Here is a 22657-nt window from a genome sequence, read left to right as displayed (position 1 = left end):
CAACACAGAATACAAAGTGTACAGTGCTCACTTTACATTTGTTTTTTATTATACAATAAAAGCTGTTTTATCCGGCACTTCACCAATCAGAAAGTTCTATAAACCGGCATTTCTGATCTTCGTTGAAAGTCCAGTTGGCGCAGGACTGGCAAGGGGCTGGGGCACGGGAGGGGGTGTGGAGTGCGAGCTCTGGGAGGGATTTTGGGTGCAGGAGGGGGCTCGGGGCAGCAAGTTGGGGCATGGGAGGGGGTTTTGGGGTGCCGGATCTGGGGGGCGCTCACCTCGGGTGGCTCCCTGCAAGCGGCGACCTCTCCCAGCTGCTCCTAGGTGGAAGCGTAGCAGGCAGCTCTGGGAACCTCAGCCAATGGGAGTTGCAGGGGTGGCATCTGCAGGCGAAGGCAGAGCACAGAGCCACCTGCTGCTCCTCTGCCTAGGAGCAGCAGGACAGGTCGCTGCTTGTGGGGAGCTGCCCGAGGTGAGCACCCCCCGGATCCAGCACCCCACACTCCCTCCCATGCTCCAACCTGCTGACCCAAGCCCCCTCTTGCACCCAAACTCCCTCCCAGAGTCTGCACTCCACACTCCCTCCCATGCCCCAGCCCCACACCCCTGCTAGGACCCAAACTCCCTCCCTCTTAGTTAACCAGCATTTTTCACTTACCAGTAACCCCCATTCCCCCATAGCATTTTTCAATTCACTTAATACAAGTACTGTAGTACAATCTCTTTATCATGAAAGTCGAACTTACAACTGTAGAATTATGTACCAAAAAAAACTGCATTCAAAAATAAAACAATGTAAAACTTTAGAGCCTACAAGTCCACTCAGTTCTATTTCTTGTTCAGCCAATTGCTCAGACAAACAAGTTTGGTTACAATTTGCAGGAGATAATGCTGCCTGCGTCTTGTTTAAAATGTCACCTGAAAGTGAGAACAGGGGTTCTCATGACACTGTTGTAGCTGGTGTCACAAGATATTTACATGCCAGATGTGCGAAAGATCCATATGTCCCTTCATCCTTCAACCACCATTCCAGAGGACATGTGTCCGTGCTGATGAGGGGTTCTGCTCGATAACGATCCAAAGCAGAGCAGACCAACGGAGGTTCATTTTCATCATCTGAGTCGGATGCCACCAGCAGAAGGTTGATTTTCTTTTTTTGGTGGTTCAGGTTCTCTAGTTTCCTCCTTGGAGTGTTGCTCTTTTAAGACTTCTGAAAGCATGCTCCACGCCTTGTCCCTCTCAGATTTTGGAAGGCACTTCAGATTCTTCAACCTTGGGTCAAGTGCTGTAGCTATCCTTAGAAAATCTCTCACTGATACCTTCTTTGCGTTTTGTCAGATCTGCAGTGAAAGTGTTCTTAAAATGAACAACATGCTGCATCATAATTCGAGCCTGATATAATATGATATATCTGGCAGAATGCAGGTAAAACAGAGCAGGAGACATTCAATTCTCCCCCAAGAAGTTCAGTCACAAATGTAATTAATCATTATCTTTTTAACGAGTGTCATCAGCATGGAAGCATGTCCTCTGGAATGGAGGCCAAAGCATGAAGGGGCATACAAATGTTTAGCATATCTGGCACGTAAATACCTTGCAATGTGGCTACAAGAGTGCCATGCAAACACCTGTTCTCACTTTCAGATGACATTGTAAATAAGAAGCGGGCAGCATTATCGCCTGCAAATGTAAACAAACTTGTTTCTCATAGCGATTGGCTGAACAAGAAGTAGGACTGAGTGGACTTATAGGCTCTAAAGTTTTTCATTGTTGTTTTTAAGTGCAGTTATGTAACAAAAAAAATCTACATTTGTAATTTGCACTTTCACGATAAACAGATTGCAGTACAGTACTAGTATAAGGTTAACTGAAAAATACTATTTCAGAGGCTCGTTTACCTGCACATCTACCAATGTGATTTATGTGCCAGCAATGCCCCTCTGCCATATACATTGGTCAAAGTGGACAGTCTCTACATAAAAGAATAAATGGACACAAATCAGACGTCAAGAATTATAACATTCAAAAACCAGTTGGAGAACACGTCAATCTCTCTGGTCACTCGATTACAGACCTAAAAGTGGCAATACTTCAACAAAAAACTTCAAAAACAGACTCCAATGAGAGACTGCTGAATTGGAATTAATTTGCAAACTGGAAACAATTAACTTAGGCTTGAATAGAGACTGGGAGTGGCTGGGTCATTACACAAAGAAAAACTATTTCCCCATGTTTATCCCCCCCCCCACTCCCCACTGTTCCTCAGACGTTCTTGTCAACTGCTGGAAATGGCCCATCTTGATTATCACTACAAAAAGCTTCCCCCACTCCACCCCCATCCCCGCTCTCCTGCTGGTAATAGCTCACCTTAAGTGATCCCTCTCTTTATAGTGTGTACGGTAAAACCCGTTGTTTCATGTTCTCTGTGTATATACATCTCCCCACTGTATTTTCCACCGAATGCATCCGATGAAGTGAGCTGTAGCTCACGAAAGCTTATGCTCAAATAAATTGGTTAGTCTCTAAGGTGCCACAAGTACTCCTGTTCTTTTTGCGAATACAGACTAACACGGCTGCTACTCTGAAAACTATTTCTTTTGTTTATAATTTTTACAGTGCAAGTTTTTGTAATAAAAATAATATAAAGTGAGCAGTGTACACTTTGTATTCTGTGTTGTAATTGAAATAAAAATATTTGAAAAGGTAGAAAAACATCCAAAATATTTAATAAATTTCAATTGATATTCTATCATTTAACAGTGCGATTAAAACTGCGATTAATCTCAATTAATTTTTTTAATCACGATTAATTTTTTTGAGTTAATTGTGTGAGTTAACTGTGATTAATTGACAGCCCTAATTGCTACTGTTTGTATAGTGCCATAGATCTGCGTGGGGCAACAAACAGAGAAATGATAGGCCCTCACCTTGGGTCCAAACCAGACACAACCCACCAAAGGACAGGATGGGATGTAGCAGGTGAGAGGTGCATGGGGTTGGGGAGGTAATTTTGCAGAGGAAGGGAACCTGTCAATCTTCTGTCATGAAGGGGTCAAAGGTTGAAAATTGGAGCCCCTTTTGAAGCCATGAGGATACAATGTTAGACTCCCACTTCTGTTTGTCTACTTGGTTTGTTTTCCCAGCCAGGATAGCATCTAAGGGTTTGTCGAAATAGGGGATAAGTCCCCCAAAGTTAGTGCAGAATAGCCAAATAGCTGTTCCAGATGAGTTTCCTGTGTGGACATGCCGATTCCACACTCTGAGTGCCTTTGTGCAGATTAGGTCAGTACACTTCCAAAGTGGATTAAGCCACACTGTGTAAAAGGCACTGTCTGTGAGGAAAAGGAGCATCTACATGGGGAGTTAATGGAGAATAGTTACTGAACTTAAATTCATATCCTCGCTAGCTGTTTTTGACTCACTTCCCTGTGTAGATGAGCCCTAAGAGGGGAGGGAGATGTGCAGACAAAGGGGGATGGCCCCCCCACAACAAAAGATAAGTAGCCGTGGTTGGAGACATGAGTCGAGGGACCGTCCGATCCCATCGCCAGGTGTTACGCACTGAAGCTCACTTCCCCTGTGTTGGAATCGTAGTGGTAGCACATGAGAGTTGGCCCATCTAGTTGTGGCCTGGCCTGGCTCACGGTCAGACCTCCCCCTGCACCTGTCTAACGCTTGGCCCAGAGCAGAGGTCTGTTCCCAGCGAGTACCTGCGTAGGACTGCACATACTGGTAAGCACTGTCCATATGCTTGGAGCCCGGACTGTCCCTGTCGCAGTTCACTAGTAGCACGGCTCCCTGCCCGTCAGGGCCCCACATCCATTTCGTCTATAGAGGAAACACAAAGGGATCTGGAACAAAAACTAACCAGGCCAGTAAGTCTGAATTCCATCTTCCTCCTCACCCGGAATCTACCCTTCCTCTCCTCCCTCCGAACAACCCTGGCAATGATCAGGGCATGGGGCCACACCTGTGACGGGGTGTGGTCAGGTGTGTACAGCAGATGTGCTGAGTCAGCACATCTGGATTGCAGCCTCCAGCAGAAACGACAGGTCCATCTGCGACGCACGGGGAAGGTGATTGCCGCACAAGGAGACGTTCCTGAGAGCAAAGCTAGCTCAAGAAACAATCGCTGTGAAGCCACAGCAGCTGGTGGCTGCATGGACTAGCCCTGTCTGGACAGGACTCTCGGTAGCCAGTCACGTATGTACCCCTGGGTGGGCGGAGCCAGCCATCAAACCTCCCAATTGCAGTGCAGACATACTCTAAGGGTGCCCCTGGCTGGCAAAAACCCAGAACCATGTCTACACTAGGAAAATAAATTTTAACATGTTAACAAACTAATGTGCTAAAACCCTAATGTAGACAAGGGAGTTAGTTGTAGTTTTAACCCATTGGTAAGATCTCAGCCCCATATTAAACTCACATTAAACCTGCAGCTGCCGGGTCTACACTAGCATTTTAATCCAAATTAGGCCATGTCTACACAGAGATCTTACAGCGGCACAGCTGTACCGATGCGGCTGCACCGCTGCAAGATCTCCCGCGGAGAGACTCTCCCGTCAACATAATTAAATGACCCCCACCGAGTTTCAGTAGCTATGTTGGCGGGAGAGCATCTCCCACCAACAAAGCGCTGTCCACACCGGCGCTTCTGTCAGTGAAACTTATGTCGCTCGCGGAGTTTCACACCTGTGAGCAACATAGGTTGTACCAACGAAAGTGCTAGTGTAGACATAACCTTAGTTAACCCATGGGGTTTTTTTCTAGTGTAGACATGGTTTGACGAAAAGCAGAAGCTACTTGCCCTCCCCTCGGAGAGTCCCTACAGGAGAGCAGCTGGGGTGAATCTATCCCTGTATTGTTCCATGAAAAAACATTCCCTGGGAACTTGGGCATCTGACTGTTTAACCTAGGCATGGAGCAAGCTGGGACCCACAGCAAATACACAGATCCAGGACCAAAGGGATAGTTTCTTTCTTTTTGCACAGCCCAATGGAAAAAGATAGGGAGCCAAATTCTTTTCTCTGGTGCTACTTCTGCTCTCCTGACCCCTGACTCTGCACTGGAGAAGCAGGGAGGAGAATTTTGTCCAGGGCCAATGCCATGGTTTCATAGTGGTAGGGCATGGAAAAACAATACCGGGATTAGGCTGGCTTCTTCAGAGATCCAGAAAACAGCCTGTCTCCACACACAACCTTTGTCACTGTCAGCTTCTGGTGGCTAGTGCCCTTTAGGAACGGGAATGGAAGTGGATCCACCCAGTGTGTTTCAATGCCGAATGCTTTACCTTGCTCCTTGCTTGCAAATATGAACTAAGTCTCATTACCTTGTTGGTTCCATTGCTCTTCACCATCCCGCTGCGGTCTGTGTCGGCATCTAGAGAGACATCTGAAATCACAAAGGGAGAAGGAAGCCCTGGTCTCAGATGGCAGGAGAATGATCACACTCAAATCATTGATGTCTTGGGTGCTTCCTTAATGCTATCCATCCATACCTGGACAGCACCAACTCCCCCTTCCCCCCCACCCCCCGCCCAACACACGCAACAGGATAGGGCTGTGTGAACAGGACTCCCCGGGTCTCCATTCAGAATCTGTATGTTCCAGCCTTTTCCTGCCACTTCCTATGATTTTCATCTGTCTACTCCCATCTTTGGTCCCTTGAGCAGGAAAGCACGGGTGGAAATAGTTTCATGGATGCACTTTTACCTGTTTCCTTGATATCTGCCTTTTGTTGTTGAATGAAAATTAAATGCAGTGGAAGCAGGAAGAAATGTTTCCAGAATATGGGCATGTAAACACCAAAATATTTGCTTGCAGTGATGAAATATTTTAATGGGGCCCTTCGTAAGCAAATGCTCCTTCCCCCCTTCCCCCCAGGTTTCTGGCACCTTACTGGACCGCTAGTCAATAGTAGACATTAGGCGGTTCTCTGTCTGGTAGTCCACTGAGTGATCAAAAAGAAACAAAGTGAGAGAAACAAAGTGAGCATCATTAAGAGGGTATGGGAATGGAGGAGGAGGTGGCTACTTCTCTGAAAATCAAAAGGCAGGTCACAGTGTAGAGTGTGGTCAGTATGTTGAAAACTGTGTTAAAATGAGATGCCATCACTTTAATTTACAAGGGCCTTCCTGGTCCTGCTTGCAGGCTCAGAGGATCTGCAGGGAAGCTTGAAACCTGGTCTTTCAGCAGTCAGTCTGCAGAGAACCACCCTGAAGTATGGTGGGGTGAGTTGTGCCTCTTTGTTTTAGGGAGCAGCCTGCTTTGTCTAACTCTGGCTTTGGGTTCTTTTGTGTTAGGGTTCTGAATGCTAAGATATAAAGTAGAGTTACATTGCAAACTTCCAGCAAGAGAGAGCTGTGTTTATCTAACTTCTCTCTGTGTGTGTGCTGTGAACATTACATAGAGAAGCTGAATCACTTTGTGTGCCCTGGTAGAATTGGAGACTAAGGGAGTGCCCATACGTGCCCAGAGTTTGAGCCCAGGGCAAACATTGGGTTGAGAAGCCAGTGTCCATCGCTCGACTTCCTAGGGTGTACAGTAGAACCGCAGAGTTACGAACACCTCAGGAATGAGGTTGTTCGTAACTCTGAAATGTTCATAACTCAGAACAAAACATTGGGGCCATTCTTTTAAAAAATTTCAACTGAACATTGACTTAATTCTTTATTTATATAAACTTTATTATATAAGCTTTAAAACTTTATTATACAGAAGAAAAATGATGTTTCCCCTTTTTTTTAGTAGTTTAGGTTTAACACAGCATTGTACTGTATCTTTTTTTTTTTTTGTCTCTGCTGCTGTCTGATTGTGTACTTCCGGGTGGTTGACTGGTCAGTTCATTACTCTGATGTTCGTAACTCTGAGATTCTGCTGTATGTGCCTTTTTTGAAAATCCCACACCCAGTTTCCTTGTGCCCCTTGCTAGCCAGCCAGATAGTCGTATTGTTCATAGAAAAGGGGTGTAGAACACCGGGTGGGTAGGGCCATGACACAGCAGATGGATTTGCTGGGGTGGGCAAGATTAACACACCAACTTTCTATTTCTTGCATTCATCCACTTAATTATAAGCTGTTCAAAGGGAAGAGAGAAACGTACAAACCTCCCTGCATTAATATATATATGGTGAGGATGTGGGTGTATAATACGTTTATATCAGTGGGTTTCAACCTTTTTTCATTTGCAGACCCCAATAAAATATTGACTGGATGTGCAGACCCCTTTGGAAATCTTCGACTTAGTCTGCGGACGCCCAGTGGTCTGTGGACCACAAGTTGAAAACCACTGGTTTCTATTATATACTCTGCATATATATTAAATATACACGTAGACACAAACATTTTATCTATTTGAAAGGAATGTTTGTACATATTATATTTAATATATACACATACACATATCTTATATATATTTAATGAAGGGAGGCTTATCCAGTTCTCTCTTCCCTTTGAATAGCTGATAATGAAGTGGATGGAAAAATAGAAAATGTTACCGTATTTATACACGCACACAAACTAATTCCCATTTGCTGAGTAGGTTGCCTGTCTCGAGTGTATTTAGCCAATTGTTTTTACAATACTTACTGACACAGGTGAGGTACAACCAAGCCCCCTCTATAGGTGCATTCTCTTTCTGTCCATAGTACGAAATCCTAACCTGTGAAGACATTGCCTGGTCACGACCAATTCCAGCAAATGTCCATCTCATGCCATGCTCCCGTTGTCGAACGTGATCTCTTCACTGCCCTCAGAGAGGCGTGATGCCCGATATCTGCTGAGGTTGGGTGATGGGGGTATGGAAACCACCCTCAATAAATCAACTGTAGGACCATCCTGCATGCTCATGGCAGTTGATGATTCAGTGGGGGGTCATTCATTCAAATAAAAAATCAACTGTCCAACGGGCCTCATTCACGCTAAGGGGAGTTGGGAAAGGTCTTGGCAATGGATTTATACCCCGGGGCAATTGACCAATGGAACAGTGGGTGGGGAAGCCCATTCCATGGAATCCTCTGTGTCGTTTCTGGGCTCATGGCGCATGTGTCCTCAGCTCACGGCAGCGAGCCTCCCGGCCTGGGTTAACAAATTAGGGCTAGCAGGGCTTCCGTTCGTGCTCTAAACATAGGTGTGTGTTCAGTGCTTTGAAGTAGTGGCTTGGCCTGGAGCTTGTGTTCTGAAGTCCACTGCTATTTTTAGAGAATCTGCTGACCCGAGCTGGGAGGCTCTCTGCCCCGGGCTATGCAGACCAGCGGTGCGCAAGCTTTTCCAGTCACACACACACACCCCTTGCCATTCACAGAATTTGTCACCGTCACCATCACCGTCCCCCCCGTTACTTGTAATCTGAAGTAATCTGCGCTGCTGCTGACAGCGACGCTGCCTTCAGAGCTGCATGGCCAGAGAGCAGCGGCTGCTGGAGCGGGCATTCATGGAACCCGCGGGATCCCAGTTTCTTTTCGCCCCCCCGCCGAACCTCTTGTGCACCACCAAGAGGGCGCCCCCCCCCAGTTTGCGCACCACTCATCTAGACAATGCCTATGCACAGTTAGTCTCCATTGGGGGTACCATTGCCACAAGTGCATTGCACCAGCCAAGTGAAAGAAGGGTTTTCCCTTCTCTTGCACCAGCTCCTGAGCGTCTACCACCAGACTTTTCAGTTGCTGAATTTCCAGCACGTTAACCCTTCCTCTCTCCATTATTTGGACAACCTCTCTCCCCTTCACACACACCCTTACTCACTTCTATGTCTTTTTGTGGCTGTTAACGACACAGATTTAACTAGGAATCTATTCTTTAGAAGTTGGGTGATCGCTGTGCTTCTGACATACAAGCACTCTGCAACTGAGCCGCATCCTGTAGTTAAAATATCCCCTTTCCTCTGATCCTGCAAAGATTGACCCCATGTTTCCAGGAGTGATCATGTGATACTTTCAAAGCCCAGCAATCCACGCACCTTGCTATCATTGACAGTACTGCTTGGGATGTCCATGGACACTATGACCTCCACCTGAGAATTGAGGGTCCATCTCGATGCACCAGCAGGTTTCTTCACAGCACTAGGGTTGTAGACAACATAGACCCTCACTCCAGAGGTGCCACGGGCATCAAATGACGTGGCACCACTTGGGATGGATCTGGGACAGAAAAGAGCGCTTGGTTACTGTCATAGAATCATAGAATATTAGGGTTGGAAGAGACCTTAGGAGATCACCTAGTCCAACCCCCTACTCAAAGCAGGACCAATCCCCAACTAAATCATCCCAGCCAGGGCTTTGTCAAGCCAGGCCTTAAAAACCTTAAAGGATGGAGATTCCATCACCTCCCTAGGGAACCCATTCCAGTGCTTCACCATCCTTCTAGTGAGATAGTGTTTCCTAATATCCAACCTAGACCTCCCCCACTGCAACTTGAGACCACTGCTCCTTGTTCTGTCATCTGCCAACACTGAGAACAGCCGAGCTCCATCCTCTTTGGAACCCCCCTTCCGGTAGTTGAAGGCGGCTATCAAATCCCCCCTCATTCTTCTCTTCTGCAGACTAAATAACTCTAGTTCCCTCAGCCTCTGCTCGTAAGTCATGTGCCCCAGCCCGCTAATCATTTTCATTGCCCTCTGCTGGACTCTCTCCAGTTTGTCCACATCCTTTCTGTAGTGGGGGGCCCAAAACTGGACACAATACTCCAGGTACGGCCTCACCAGTGCCGAATAGAGGAGAATAATCACTTCTCTTGATCTGCTGGCAATGCTCCTACTAATGCAGCCCAATATGCCGTTGGTCTTCTTAGCAACAAGGGCAGACTGCTGACTCATATCCAGCTTCTCGTCCACTGTAATCCCCAGGTCCCTCAGAGTTGTCCCTCTCACTGTTTATGTATACGCATAAAAGCACTAACTAAAGATCCCCATAGACTCAGGAAACTCCCATAGATGCTGTGGGTCATCAGTGAAATTGGCGCAAATTCATTCACGAAACATTTTGATGTTGCCAAATCTGCATTTATTTTTTGTGTGGAAAAGAAGTTGTCTGAAAAATTTTGCCCAGCTCTAATCCTGACTAAATGGGATTTTTATGAGGCTAAAAATTAATGATTGAGATTCTCAGATAAAAGGTGGCATTTCAATGCAAAATCCAGTCCATCTGCAAGCAATAATTATTCTTTGCATGCAGCATATATGGCATGTCACGCTTTCAAAGCACCCCGTGAACATTAATTAACCTATTAACACCTAAATGTGCTGTGGGGAGGCATTTTTGTCTTGCATGTGACTTGCATCCCTCCTTTCTTTTCCCAAAGAAAAGGGATGAAGTTGTAAACATTAACCATAAGAAAAATATTTCAGGGATTTATTCCCTGTTTCCCTTTGCATGAGTATGTCAGTGCCTGAAGCAACTTGTAAAGAAAGAGATTAATCTATCGTCATTCACCCACCTCCAGAATTTTAAATCTACCTATAAACCTGTGTAATAGCTTCTTGCCTTCTGGTGGGTACTGCTGAAGTGTTAATGTCAGATTTATCGCATGCCGCCAGAACTAGTACATGGCTTCTGGGGCCACTTTTGGAAGACTGGCAAAGTGCACGTGGGTTTATCGGCATAAAGAAAACAGCCATAGACTTTGAGTGAGTTACTTCCAGGCGTGGTACTTATGTGGTCCCTGTCATTGCCGTATCTGAGCGTCTCATAATCTTTCATTGGCTGAGCAAAGTGGAGTCTAATGTTCAACTCAATGGTGTTTGTCTGTAATGTGCTAACTTTGGGGTGCCACGTCCCATCAACCCCTCACGTTTCAGGGGACATGGGCACACGACTACTGATTTTAATTTAAATGGGACCACTAAGTCACAGGAAATCGGGGCCTCTGGGCTGCCTTGTGCAGCCGGCAGAGAAATCTTTCTGCAGCCCCCTACTGCTGCCTATTAATATCAGAGGCAGCACCTTCATTTGCTGCACGGTGACATTGTCTGTAGCCTGGACTTAAGACATAAGAGAGCCTTATAGGGAGGGTTTGTAGTGGGAGAAGTGGGGACCTGATCGGGGGCAAACCAAGGGAAAGGAATAGGGAGGCTGGGACTGGAGGAGTGGACTTGGCAAGGGGGAGCAGGGACTTGCAAAGGAATGAGGGGTTGGGGAAGTAATGATGATTGAAAAAAGCAGGAACCCAGAGGGGCATAGGTGTAGTTTCACTTCTATATTTGGGGGTGGGGGCTCCAATCAGGCCAACAGGGCTGTGCGTGGGGGTCGGGGGTGAAGAAATTCCATGCCTGACAATAGGGGCGCCATTTCAGATTCGGGGGGGAGGCAACTTTAACTGTGATTCCAGGGGCTAGTCAGGCAACTGAAAACTCCAGTGTTTTTTGAAGATAATAACTTAGAAATATCTGACAGGAGCACTGTATCTAATTCCTATATCAAGAAAGAAAATTAAATATATATTAGAGCCACTCAGCTCTAATACTGACATGTTCTGACATCTTGTGGCAAGTCACTTAAGGGACACTGGTTAGTTTAAAATTGTAATGTCTATTCGTACTCAGATACTCTTATTAAAGCCAGAAGGACCATCATGATCATCTAATGTGACCTCCTGCATGCTGCAGGCCACAGAACCTCACCCTCTCCTCCTGTGATAGACCCCTAAGCTCTGGCTGAGTTACTGGAGTCCTCAAATCATGGTTTAAAGACTTCAAGTTACAGAGACGCTACCATTTACACTAGTGTAAACCCGCAAGTGACCCGTGCCCCATGCTGCAGAAGAAGGTGAAAACCCTCCAGGGTCTCTGCCAATCTGATCCAGGGGGAAATTCCTTCCTGACCCCAAATATGATGATCAGTTAGACCCTGAGCATGTGGGCGAGACCCACCAGGCAGATTTAAAAATTTGATTAAAGTTAATGTTTAAAGTCAAATTTACACAAGTTAAGAGGGAAGGTACTGTACATCTGGGGTCAGGCTTGGGTTATGAGGGATTACAAGTATCAGTTACAAAGTTCACAACATACATACATACATAGCACATAACCAGCATAGACCCAGATTGGGGTGTGGGAATTTTTAAAACATCAATGGATAAGTGATCTTGGGTGTGCCACCCATAGAATGTATTTAGAGTCCAAGTCAGTATTGGTGGAGTGAATAAGTACATGGGTGGGGTGCATCCCCTGGTTCATCAGGGAAGGAAGGGAGTGGGTTATTTCTCTGACCAGCGTTCTTCTTTCCCAAGTAACTCTCAGCCTCCTCATCTAGTGTCTTGTCTCCAGCCGTTGGGGATTTTTGCGACAGGCAGTCGCCGATGGGCCACACACCATTGTAGGTGGTCCTGTCATACCATCCCCTCCATCAACTTATCAAGCTCAGTCTTGAAGCCAGTTAGGTTTTTTGCCCCCACTGCTCCCCTTGGGAGGCTGTTCCAGAACTTCGCTCCTCTGATGGTTAGAAACCTTTGCCTAATTTCAACTTGCCTAAACTTGTTGATGGCCAGTTTATATCCATCTGTTCTGAGGTCCACATTGGTGCTTAATTTTAACTTCTCTCCCTCCCTGGTATTTATCCTTCTGATGTATTTATACAGAGCAATCAGATCTCCCCTCAGCCTTCTATGGGTTAGACTAAACAAGCCAAGCTCTTTGAGTCTCCTCTCATAAAGTAGGTTTTCCATTCCCCAGATCATCCTCGTAGCCCTTCTCTGCACCTGTTCCAGTTTGAATTTATCTTTCTTAAACATGGGAGACCAGAACTGCACACAGTATTCCCGATGAGGTCTCACCAGTGCCTTGTATAATGGTACTAACACGTCCCTGTCTCTACTCGAAATACCTCACCTGATACATCCTAGGACTGTGTTAGCTTTTTTTCACAGCCACATTACGTTGATGGCTCATAGCTAGCCTTTGATCAACCAATACACCCACCTCTTTCTCCTCCACTGTCACTTCCAACTGATAAGTCCCCAGTTTATAGCAAACATTCTTATTGTTAGTCCCTAAATGCAGGACCTTGCACTTTACACTATTAAATATCATCCCATTTCTGTTACTCCAGTTTCAAGGTCATCCAGATCTTCTTGTATGATATTCCAGTCCTCCTTGGCATTGGCAATATCTCCAAACTTTGTGTCATCTGCAAATTTTATTAGCACACGCCTACTTTTTGTGCCAAGGAATAAACTGTTAGATAAGGTTGGTCCCAAGACCGATCCCTGAGGAACTCCACTAGTAAGTTTCCTCCAGCCTAACAGTTCACCTTTCAGTATGACCTGTTGTAATCTCCCCTTTAACCAGTCCTTATCCACCTTTCAATTCTCATATTAATTCCCATCTTCTCCAATTTAATTAATAATTTCCCATGCATCCGATGAAGTGAGCTGTAGCTCACAAAAGCTTATGCTCGAATAAATTGGTTAGTCTCTAAGGTGCCACAAGTCCTCCTTTTCTTTTTGCAGATACAGACTAACAGGGCTGCTACTCTGAATCATGTGGAATGGTATCAGATGCCTTACTGAAATCCAGGGAGATTAGATCTGCTGCATTTCCTTTGTCTAAACAATCAGTTATCATCTCAAAGAAAGGTAGCTTTCGTTATTACCTCTTGAATACAACAATTGTAAGCTACTTACTTTTTGCAGTTCACCAAGCTTGGAACAGCTCATTTAACTTTAGGAAACACCCTCACAGCCCTTTCTTATCTTAATCACCAGTTAATCACTCTATTTATAAACAAAATTCTGACTCCCTGCCTCAAGGGCATAAACTGGGAGCAGCTCCTGACAAGTCTCTTGTCTCCTCTGCAGAACTCTTACATTGCACACTCAGGCTGCCTGTCTGAGGCTTGCAGTTTGGGGAGGCAATGCCCTCCCATGTCCCCCCAAACTCCACCTATAGGGCGAATTGGGTGGATGGGCAGGCATGGAAGCGGGGACCCAGAGTGAGGGAGGGGAAAGCCCCCTGGGGGGAAAGAGGATGGGAAAGTGGGGTTGCATCCTATTACATCTTATTCAAGCTGGTTGAAATTTTGGTTTGAAGCAATTTTTCAGCAAAATACGGCCCTTTCCCCAGACCAAAAACATTAAACAAAATTTCACAAATGTTCTAGATTTTTGTCAAAACTCAAAATTTTAAATTGCCTGATTTTGATTTTTTAACCCTCCCCCCTTCCTTTTTATCCTTTTATTCCTTTCACAAGGTTAGAGAAAGTGTGAAAAGTTACAGAGTAGCCAATGGAAAGCGGTGGGGGGAGGGATGAACAAATGGAAGAAAGAATCTGGAATGTCATTCATTTAATTGCATTCAACAGCACCAATGAAGAAGGGAGGGCCTGGGAGAGACATTTAATAACATCTAAACATTTTGAAAAAGTTTCACGATTTTTTTGGAGGGAGGGGGGGGGAAAAAAAGGGAAAATAGTTCCATTTTGGAGCCTGCAACACAGAAACAACGTAGACCATACCAAATTGTTCAGGACAGCTTTTCCGTTTTTCTGCTAGCTCTACATTTTGTGCCATTCCGTCAGCTGATGTAAATGATTGTAGCTCCTTTACAGTCATGAGGATCTGGCATGTTATGTGCTCAGAGCTGTATCCTTATAGCAGGGGTGGCCATCCTGGGGCTCCGGACCCACGTGCGGCTCTTCAGGAGTTAACATGCGGCTCCTTGTCCAGGCACCGACTCCGGGGCTGGAGCGACAGGTGCCAACTTTCCAATGTGCCGGGGGGTCCTCGCTGCTCAACCCCTGGCTTTGCCACGGGCCCTGCCCCCACTCCACCCCTTCCCGCCCCCTCCCCTGAGCCTGCCATGCCCTCGCTCCCCCCCCCGCCCCCACCCCAGCATCCTGCACACCACGAAACAGCTGATCCGTGTGGGGAGGGAGGGGGAGGCGCTGATCGTGGGGCTGCCAGTGGGTGGGAGGAGCTGGGAGCAGGGGGAGCTGATGTGGGGGCTGCTGAGGCTTTTTGGCCATGTACATTGGTAAATTCTAGCTCCTTCTCAGGCTCAGGTTGGCGACCCCTGCCTTATAAGTTTGGGGGCAGATGATTTACTGAAACTAACAAATCGTTTCATAATTTTTTGGAGGAGTTGGGGGAAAACTCGATTATCTTTGGATACGTGGTTGATTTGTATGAGTAGAGTTGGACCAAATTCCCCTCAAATTAAGATGTAGGATGAGATGACCCATGTAGGGGAGAGAAAGAGAGAGATCCTGGAGCCCTGGGCCTGGTGCAAGACCTGAGGTCTCAACCAGAGGCTCTGCACCAAAGTGAGGCCATGTGTTCAAATGGATGCTCAAAAATTCACAGTCCAATACATGACCTTGGCAAAAGTATTGCTACTGTTCGTAAAACACAGGCACTCCTGAGAAGCAAGAGATACTAGATATGTGTGTGATTAGCCCAGGGACCTCCTGACCTAGCACCAGATAAGAGGGTTTGACAGAAGTGATGAATAGGGATGTTTTGCCCCAGACACGTGGAGCCAGGGACAAGGGGACCAAACAAACCGATGTCATGAAACCTGTAAGGTGGTATGTAAATTGTTTGTCTCAACCTATAAATGTGAGGGTACCTCGCCTTAACCCTTTGTGCAGCCAAGGGGACAGCAGAAAGTCCTGCTGTTGAGCTGCTCCTTGCCACAGGGCACTTGTGTTAGCCAGGGCGCTGGGATGGTAAACCTGGCCGAGAGCCTTTGTCACTGAACCGTGCCACTGGTCATTCTTTCTGGGTAGTGCTATCGAGGCCTGCTGAACCTCCGATCTGCACAGGGCTGGGACAGTATCCGGAGAGCGCGCGCACACACCTAACTGACAACAGCCACTTGGAAGGAAAGTCTGAAGAACCCACTGATGTTGCTGATGTTGCAATCACACTGACCCCTAAGTAGCAAATGTAGCCATGGTCTCCATCGCTGACCATTCTAAAATCAAAGTTGGATGTTTTTCTAAATGATCTGCTCTAGGAAAAATTTTGGGGCAGTTGTCTGGCCTGTGTTATCCAGGAAGGCAGACTAGATGACCACGATGGTCCTTTCTGGCCTTGGAATCTATGAGTGACATCAGCTCTCACAGAACACAACTCTGACCTTGGTTCACATTTAAAGATTCCAACCCAATTTTTTGTGTGCGTGCAAAAGAACTATCTTTGCTCTAAAGCTAAATGCTTTGTGGCTGATTCCGGGCCCCTGACCCTCTCTGCTGCTCTGGTGGCTGCACAAGGATCAAGGGAAGAATTCCTGCCCCTCCTCACAAGCACATGAGCAACCTAGAGCCCCCCACCCCACTCCAGGCCTTTGCTTAGAGGGGATGCCAGGCTGGGAGTGGGTGGATGAGGAGTTGTATTCATATTGCTCAGTGCTACAAGAATTTTAGGCTACAGCACAGCCTCTAGGCAGCCATGGAGAGGCTCCTGTAAGTTAGAGCAGCCCCAGGGCTGCTCTAATTTATGCCAAAGGCCATTTTGACCCCTACATCAGCACTGAATTCAGGCAGCACAAATCTTTGTCCCTGGACTGCATTTTCTATGTTGTGTCTTTCAGGAGATGCAGCCCAGAGCCTGCCCCTTTATTCAATAGAGAGGAAAGTGATCAGGAACAGTCAGCATGGATTCACCAAGGGAAGGTCATGCCTGACTAATCTAATCGCCTTCTATGATGAGATTACTGGTTCTGTGGATGAAGGGAAAGCAGTGGATGTATTGTTTCTTGACTTTAGCAAAGCTTTTGACACGGTCTCCCACAGTATTCTTGTCAGCAAGTTAAGGAAGTATGGGCTGGATGAATGCACTATAAGGTGGGTAGAAAGCTGGCTAGATTGTCGGGCTCAACGGGTAGTGATCAATGGCTCCATGTCTAGTTGGCAGCCGGTGTCAAGTGGAGTGCCCCAGGGATCGGTCCTGGGGCTGGTTTTGTTCAGTATCTTCATAAATGATCTGGAGGATGGTGTGGATTGCACTCTCAGCAAATTTGCAGATGATACTAAACTGGGAGGAGTGGTAGATACGCTGGAGGGCAGGGATAGGATACAGAGGGACCTAGACAAATTGGAGGATTGGGCCAAAAGAAATCTGGTGAGGTTCAATAAGGATAAGTGCAGGGTCCTGCACTTAGGACGGAAGAACCCAATGCACAGCTACAGACTAGGGACCGAATGGCTAGGCAGCAGTTCTGTGGAAAAGGACCTAGGGGTGACAGTGGACGAGAAGCTGGATATGAGTCAGCAGTGTGCCCTTGTTGCCAAGAAAGCCAATGGCATTTTGGGATGTATAAGTAGGGGCATAGCGAGCAGATCGAGGGACGTGATCGTCCCCCTCTATTCGACATTGGTGAGGCCTCATCTGGAGTACTGTGTCCAGTTTGGGGCCCCACACTACAAGAAGGATGTGGATAAATTGGAGAGAGTCCAGCGAAGGACAACAAAAATGATTAGGGGTCTGGAACACATGACTTATGAGGAGAGGCTGAGGGAACTGGGATTGTTTAGTCTGTAGAAGAGAAGAATGAGGGAGGATTTCATAGCTGCTTTCAACTACCTGAAAGGGGGTTCCAGAGAGGATGGTTCTAGACTATTCTCAGTGGTAGAAGAGGACAGGACATGGAGTAATGGTCTCAAGTTGCAGTGGGGGACGTTTAGGTTGGATATTAGGAAAAACTTTTTCACTAGGAGGGTGGCGAAACACTGGAATGCGTTACCTAGGGAGGTGGTAGAATCTCCTTCCTTAGAAGTTTTTAAGGTCAGGCTTGACAAAGCCCTGGCTGGGATGATTTAATTGGGGATTGGTCCTGCTTTGAGCAGGGGGTTGGACTAGATGACCTCCTGAGGTCCCTTCCAACCTTGATATTCTATGATTCTATGACCCTGTTCCTGGGACCAGCCTGGTTTGATTTTTGTTTATAACCAAAGGCTCCCCAGCATTTCCCACAAATCAGAATGCTGCATAGAAGCAAAATCGCTGTTCCGCAGGGAGAGGGGAGGCCAGGAAAGGCAGTTTAACAGACAGGTTGACCCACTCATCACTGGGGCTCACCAGCTCAGCCACAGACTGTACCATGCTTCTCCTGCAAGTGGGGACCACTCCAAGAGGGAGGAAATACCTTGGCCTCGGGTGCATCTCCCAGGCTCTGGCCCAGCGCGGGGGCTGGGATGGATTCACACCACCCCAAAGCAAGCCTGGCCGCTGCTACATACAGAGTGTGCTCCTCTCTGAGGCTAAAAGAAAAGGAGGACTTGTGGCACCTTAGAGACTAACCAATTTATTTGAGCATGAGCTTTCGTGAGCTACAGCTTATGCTCAAATAAATTGGTTAGTCTCTAAGGTGCCACAAGTCCTCCTTTTCTTTTTGCGAATACAGACTAAGACGGCTGTTTCTCTGAGGCTAGTACAGTGGGAGCTGGGACATGACCCTACAGCCTCTTCCCTCTTCTGGCATGGCTTGTGTCCACACAGACACTAGCGGGGAGGGCAAGGGCCATAACTGGGCAGCCCTGTTTGAGGTCTGGGGGGGAGAGGCTCCGTACACCCTCCCCTCCTTGTGGACCCGGACTGGGCTAGGGTGACCCAATGTCCCAGGTTTTATAGGAACAGTCCTGATTATTTGGGGCTTTGTCTTATACAGGCACCTATTTCCCTCCACCCTCCCCCTCATCTCAATTTTTTCACACTTGCTTTCTGGTCCCCTTAGCCGGGGCCATCGAAAATGTTCGCCAGGTCACTTCCAGTCGGCTCCTTAATTCTGAATCCAAATGGCCTGCATGGGATTTAAGTACACCCGCTCCGATGGGAATTTGCTTTTGGAGCACGTGACTTGATCCACCCAGAGCTCCATAACTGCTGCGAAAGGGGATCATTGACACCTTCCTCCACAAGACTCCTTCGCTCACTTCAATTCAGGGCTTGTCTGCACAGGGAAGTTGTGGTGTTTTCACCTCACATGTGACTTTAAACCCATGTCATTAAACCCCCTTTTCTTTAGGTTTGATTTAATTGGATTCAGAACAGAGTTAAGTGAACTTCGCAAATTTCCAATGGGGTTGGAAATTCCCATCTGTCACCTGGCTCCAGCAATCAGCCTAGCTGAGATGAAGCAGTAGGATGATGTGGTTAGAACCCAGGTTGGCCTCACCTGTTCTTGCCTTTAAGACAGGGGTAGGCAAACTACAGCCTGTGTCCAGCCCATCAGACCTTTTAATGTGGCCCTCAAGCTCCTGCTGGGTAGCAGAGTCGGGGATTTGCCTCACTCCATGCGTGCTGTGGCTCCACGCAGTTCCTGGAAGCTGTGGCATGTCCCCTCTCCAGCTCCTACGCGTAGGGGCAGCCATGGGGCTCTGCGCACTGCCCCTGACCCAAGCGCTGGCTCTGCAGCTCTGATTGGCCTGGAACTGTGGCCAATGGGAGCTGCAGGGGCGGCACCTATGGACGGGGCAGCACACAGAGCTGCCTAGCCGGCGCCACTCCTCCGTGTAGGAGCTGGAGGGGGTATATGTTGCTGCTTCCGGGAGCTGCTTGAGGTAAGTGCCACCCTAAGCCTGCACCCCTGACTTCCTCCCACTCCCCAACCCCTTGCCCCATCCCTGATCCCCCTCCTGTCCTCCAAACCCCTCGGTCCCAGCCCAGAGCACCCTCCTGCAACCCTAATCCCCAGCCCCACCCCAGAGCCCGCACCCCTAGCTGGAGCCCGCACCCCAACCCCCTGCCCCAGTCCGGAGCCCCCTCCTGCAACCTGAACTCTTCATTTGTGGCCCCACCCTGGAACCCGCACCCCCAACCCAGAGCCCAGACCCCCTCCCACACCCCAACCCTCTGCCTCAGCCTGGAACTCCCTCCCATACTCCAAACCCTGCTGCTCCACCCCCAGCCCCCAGCCCCCTCCTGCACCCAAACCCCTCATCCCTGGCCCCACCCCAGAGCCCACACCCTCAGCCAGAGCCCTCACCCGCTCCTGCACCCCAACCCCCAATTTCATGAACATTCATGGCCCGCCATACATTCCATATGCAGCTGTAGCCTTCAGGCCAAAAAGTTTGCCCACCCCTGCTTGAAGAGGTGATTCTCAGACCAGTACGTTGCTCATGTTCCCTTAGTCATATGTTCTCAATGTAAATCATCCTGATTGGTTTACATTAGGTAGTAACCATGACAATGACTCAAGGGAATGGGGAAAGGAAGGAGGAGGGTGACTCCCTGGTTACACGGGGAACCACGTCCACCCCTGGATGGGTCCGAGTTGTTCTATTATTATTTTTTTAATTCCGTCCCGAAGTCTGAGGACGTGGCTGGAGATGGAAGAGAGGAATCGAGGCTTGGCGCCAGACGTGCGTGTGTTCTCCTGGTTTTATTGTACGTGTCTGGGGGAGAAGGAAGTCGTCTATTGACTTAGGCCTAAATCCTCCAACACAGCAAGGTGCCTAACCCCTGCTGATTACAATGGATCTGGGCCGCAGCGTCTGTCAGGCAGCAGGACCGAACAGTGCCGTGATTGTGAAAGGCAGAGTAGGGCTGCTAGTGAGGGTGGAAGCTCCCAGCCAGCCAGGGCCTGGTGCCCCACCCATGCTCAATCTTCATAGCCAAAAACTATCGTTAACCCTTAACTTCCACGCTTACCTCCAACCCTGCAGCACCTGCAGTCAAATTCTCACCCCCACAACCTGGGCTCCTGCACCACCATTGCTCTTGTGTAGCAATAAGGCAACAACAGGACAATGTTGACCTTTAAATGACGACCATTGTGTTACCTAGACAGCAACGACTTTCATTCTGTGGTTGTACGGCGCCTAGCGCGGTGGGGTCCTGGTCCCAGCCGGGGGCTCCAGTCATAGAAATGCTTTTAATAATCATGCGTAGAACAACATCTAGAAAAATAGGTTCCCAGCGTGGTTTGCCTATAGGCGCTATATCCGTTCAAATGTCATTAAATCATAACAATGGAACAGCATTAGCAAATACAGCCTCACTTCTGTACAAATAAAGTAACTCTTGGTCTTTGCACAGGAAAAATCTTCTTTTCCTTAGGTTACCCCTTAAAACTTTCTCTGGCATATTCATGTGTTTTTATGCGCTTAGAAGAATGCATATTTATTCTTTCATCCAGTTTAATTCTTTACAAGTTACTCACCCAGCAAGGTTGCTGCCTAGCACTCTGATGGCCAAAAATAGCATCCATTTAGCAGGGGTGTGCACTGGCTTTAGTATCTGCAGCTGTCTGTGTTTGAATCTATGCATTTCAGAACTGTTGTAATACCTCACGTAGCCATTTAGGGGACACGGTGATGCAAGGCCGTGGTCTCCTTCCAGCAGTGGAATGGACGCAAGGAGACCAAGGGAAAATTTCCAAAAGTGTCTAAGTCCCATTTTCAAAAGTGACCTAGTCATTTCCCTTGAGTTTCAGTAAGTGTTTGATTCCCTTTTGAAAATGGGAGCATTTCACCCCAGATCTCTCATTATGCTAAAGCTTCATAGGAAGTTGGGATGGAGGGCCAGAGACGGGATCCAAATTTCAGCGAGGGAGTTTAGATCCAAGTTTTTCATTGGCGCTCATCTGTAAAATAAACATGAAATACTAGAGGCTGCTCCCCACCCTATGGCCTCGGACAGTCGAAACGGATTAGAGAAAGTGACAAAGATCGGCAAATCTCCCAGTATTAAAAATGAATGTCTTACCCATAGATGTCTATAGAGACCTCTGTGCCCACCACACAGATGGTGTAGCTGGGACTCTCGGTGGACACCCGGACTCTCCGCTGCGTCATGGTTGGCCTTGGACCATAAACGTGTGTGAAGTGTGCGGCTGTGCTCCTGTGCTCTTCTGTTTTTACAGGCAAACCAGCATGACTGGATTACAAGGCATGGAAAATTTGTTCCACCCTCCTCCCTTCCCTTTCTGAACTGACTAGCTGGAGGCACAGTCCCTTCCCCCTCCAAGGTCTTTACCTACTTCTGTTTTGGCTTTATATTAGGGGGTGAGGGAAGAATGGGCCGGAGCTGTGTTGATCCAAGCCCCAGTTGGAGTTTGCCACTTCCAAGCATTGACTGCATGGTAGAGACAGGCTCGCGGCAAACTCAGGTGTGGAAGATAGGACAGTCATGGGCATTTGCATGGTGTGTTGCTCCTGGGGATGATCATATGGAGCACTTCACACGGGCTAAGGGCTTTATAAGGTTACTTGATTCTTAAAACCCCCTCTTGGGGTAGACAAACGGGAGGGTTATAGGAGGTGGTGTCCAGACCCAGCTCTGGGTTCCATTCTGCCCAGAGGTCTGGGTTCAGGTTCAAGGCTGAATCGAGGCTCTGGGTAGGATCAAATGGTGGCGAAATCCCATGCCATTTTTGGCTTCATCTGAGCAGAGCTGGCCTTAGGAAAATTGACACCCTGGGCCAACTTGTATTTTATCATCCCTGGGCCCCGCTGCCTCCCCACCCATCCCTCCATTGTCCCTGGCTCCCGCTGCCTCCCCCTCCGTGGCCTCCTCCTGCAGGCCCGCCCTGCTCTGCTCCTTGCATCATTACTGTGGCGCCTCCCCTGACTACGGCATTCACCCCATGTCACTCACCCGGAAGGCCAGCCCTGCATCCTTTTTGTTCTGTGTTTGTACAGCACCTAACACAATGGGGTCTTGCTCCATGACTAGGGTTCCTAGGCACCACCACACTACAAATAATAAATAATAGTAGCAGG

At 47.8% G+C, this 22657-nt stretch overlaps 1 protein-coding gene across 1 annotated transcript in view; it reads right to left on the bottom strand.

Annotated features, from left to right (window-relative positions):
* The window catches only part of LOC140900210 (protein-arginine deiminase type-1), a 39029-nt gene extending 17299 nt beyond the window's left edge, over window positions 1-21730 (bottom strand). The window contains exons 1-5 of the mRNA XM_078849373.1: window positions 21642-21730; window positions 8959-9139; window positions 7590-7662; window positions 5333-5394; window positions 3714-3831 (exon numbers count right to left, since the gene is read on the bottom strand). Of these exons, the coding sequence (XP_078705499.1) occupies window positions 3714-3831; window positions 5333-5394; window positions 7590-7662; window positions 8959-9139; window positions 21642-21730 (523 nt within the window). The remainder of the gene's footprint in view (window positions 1-3713; window positions 3832-5332; window positions 5395-7589; window positions 7663-8958; window positions 9140-21641) is intronic.
* Window positions 21731-22657: the final 927 nt, after the last annotated feature.

The sequence above is a fragment of the Lepidochelys kempii genome, chromosome 18, assembly GCF_965140285.1.
Source record: "Lepidochelys kempii isolate rLepKem1 chromosome 18, rLepKem1.hap1, whole genome shotgun sequence".
NCBI classification, from domain to species: domain Eukaryota; kingdom Metazoa; phylum Chordata; order Testudines; family Cheloniidae; genus Lepidochelys; species Lepidochelys kempii.
This window is presented reverse-complemented; position numbering and strand designations above follow the sequence as displayed.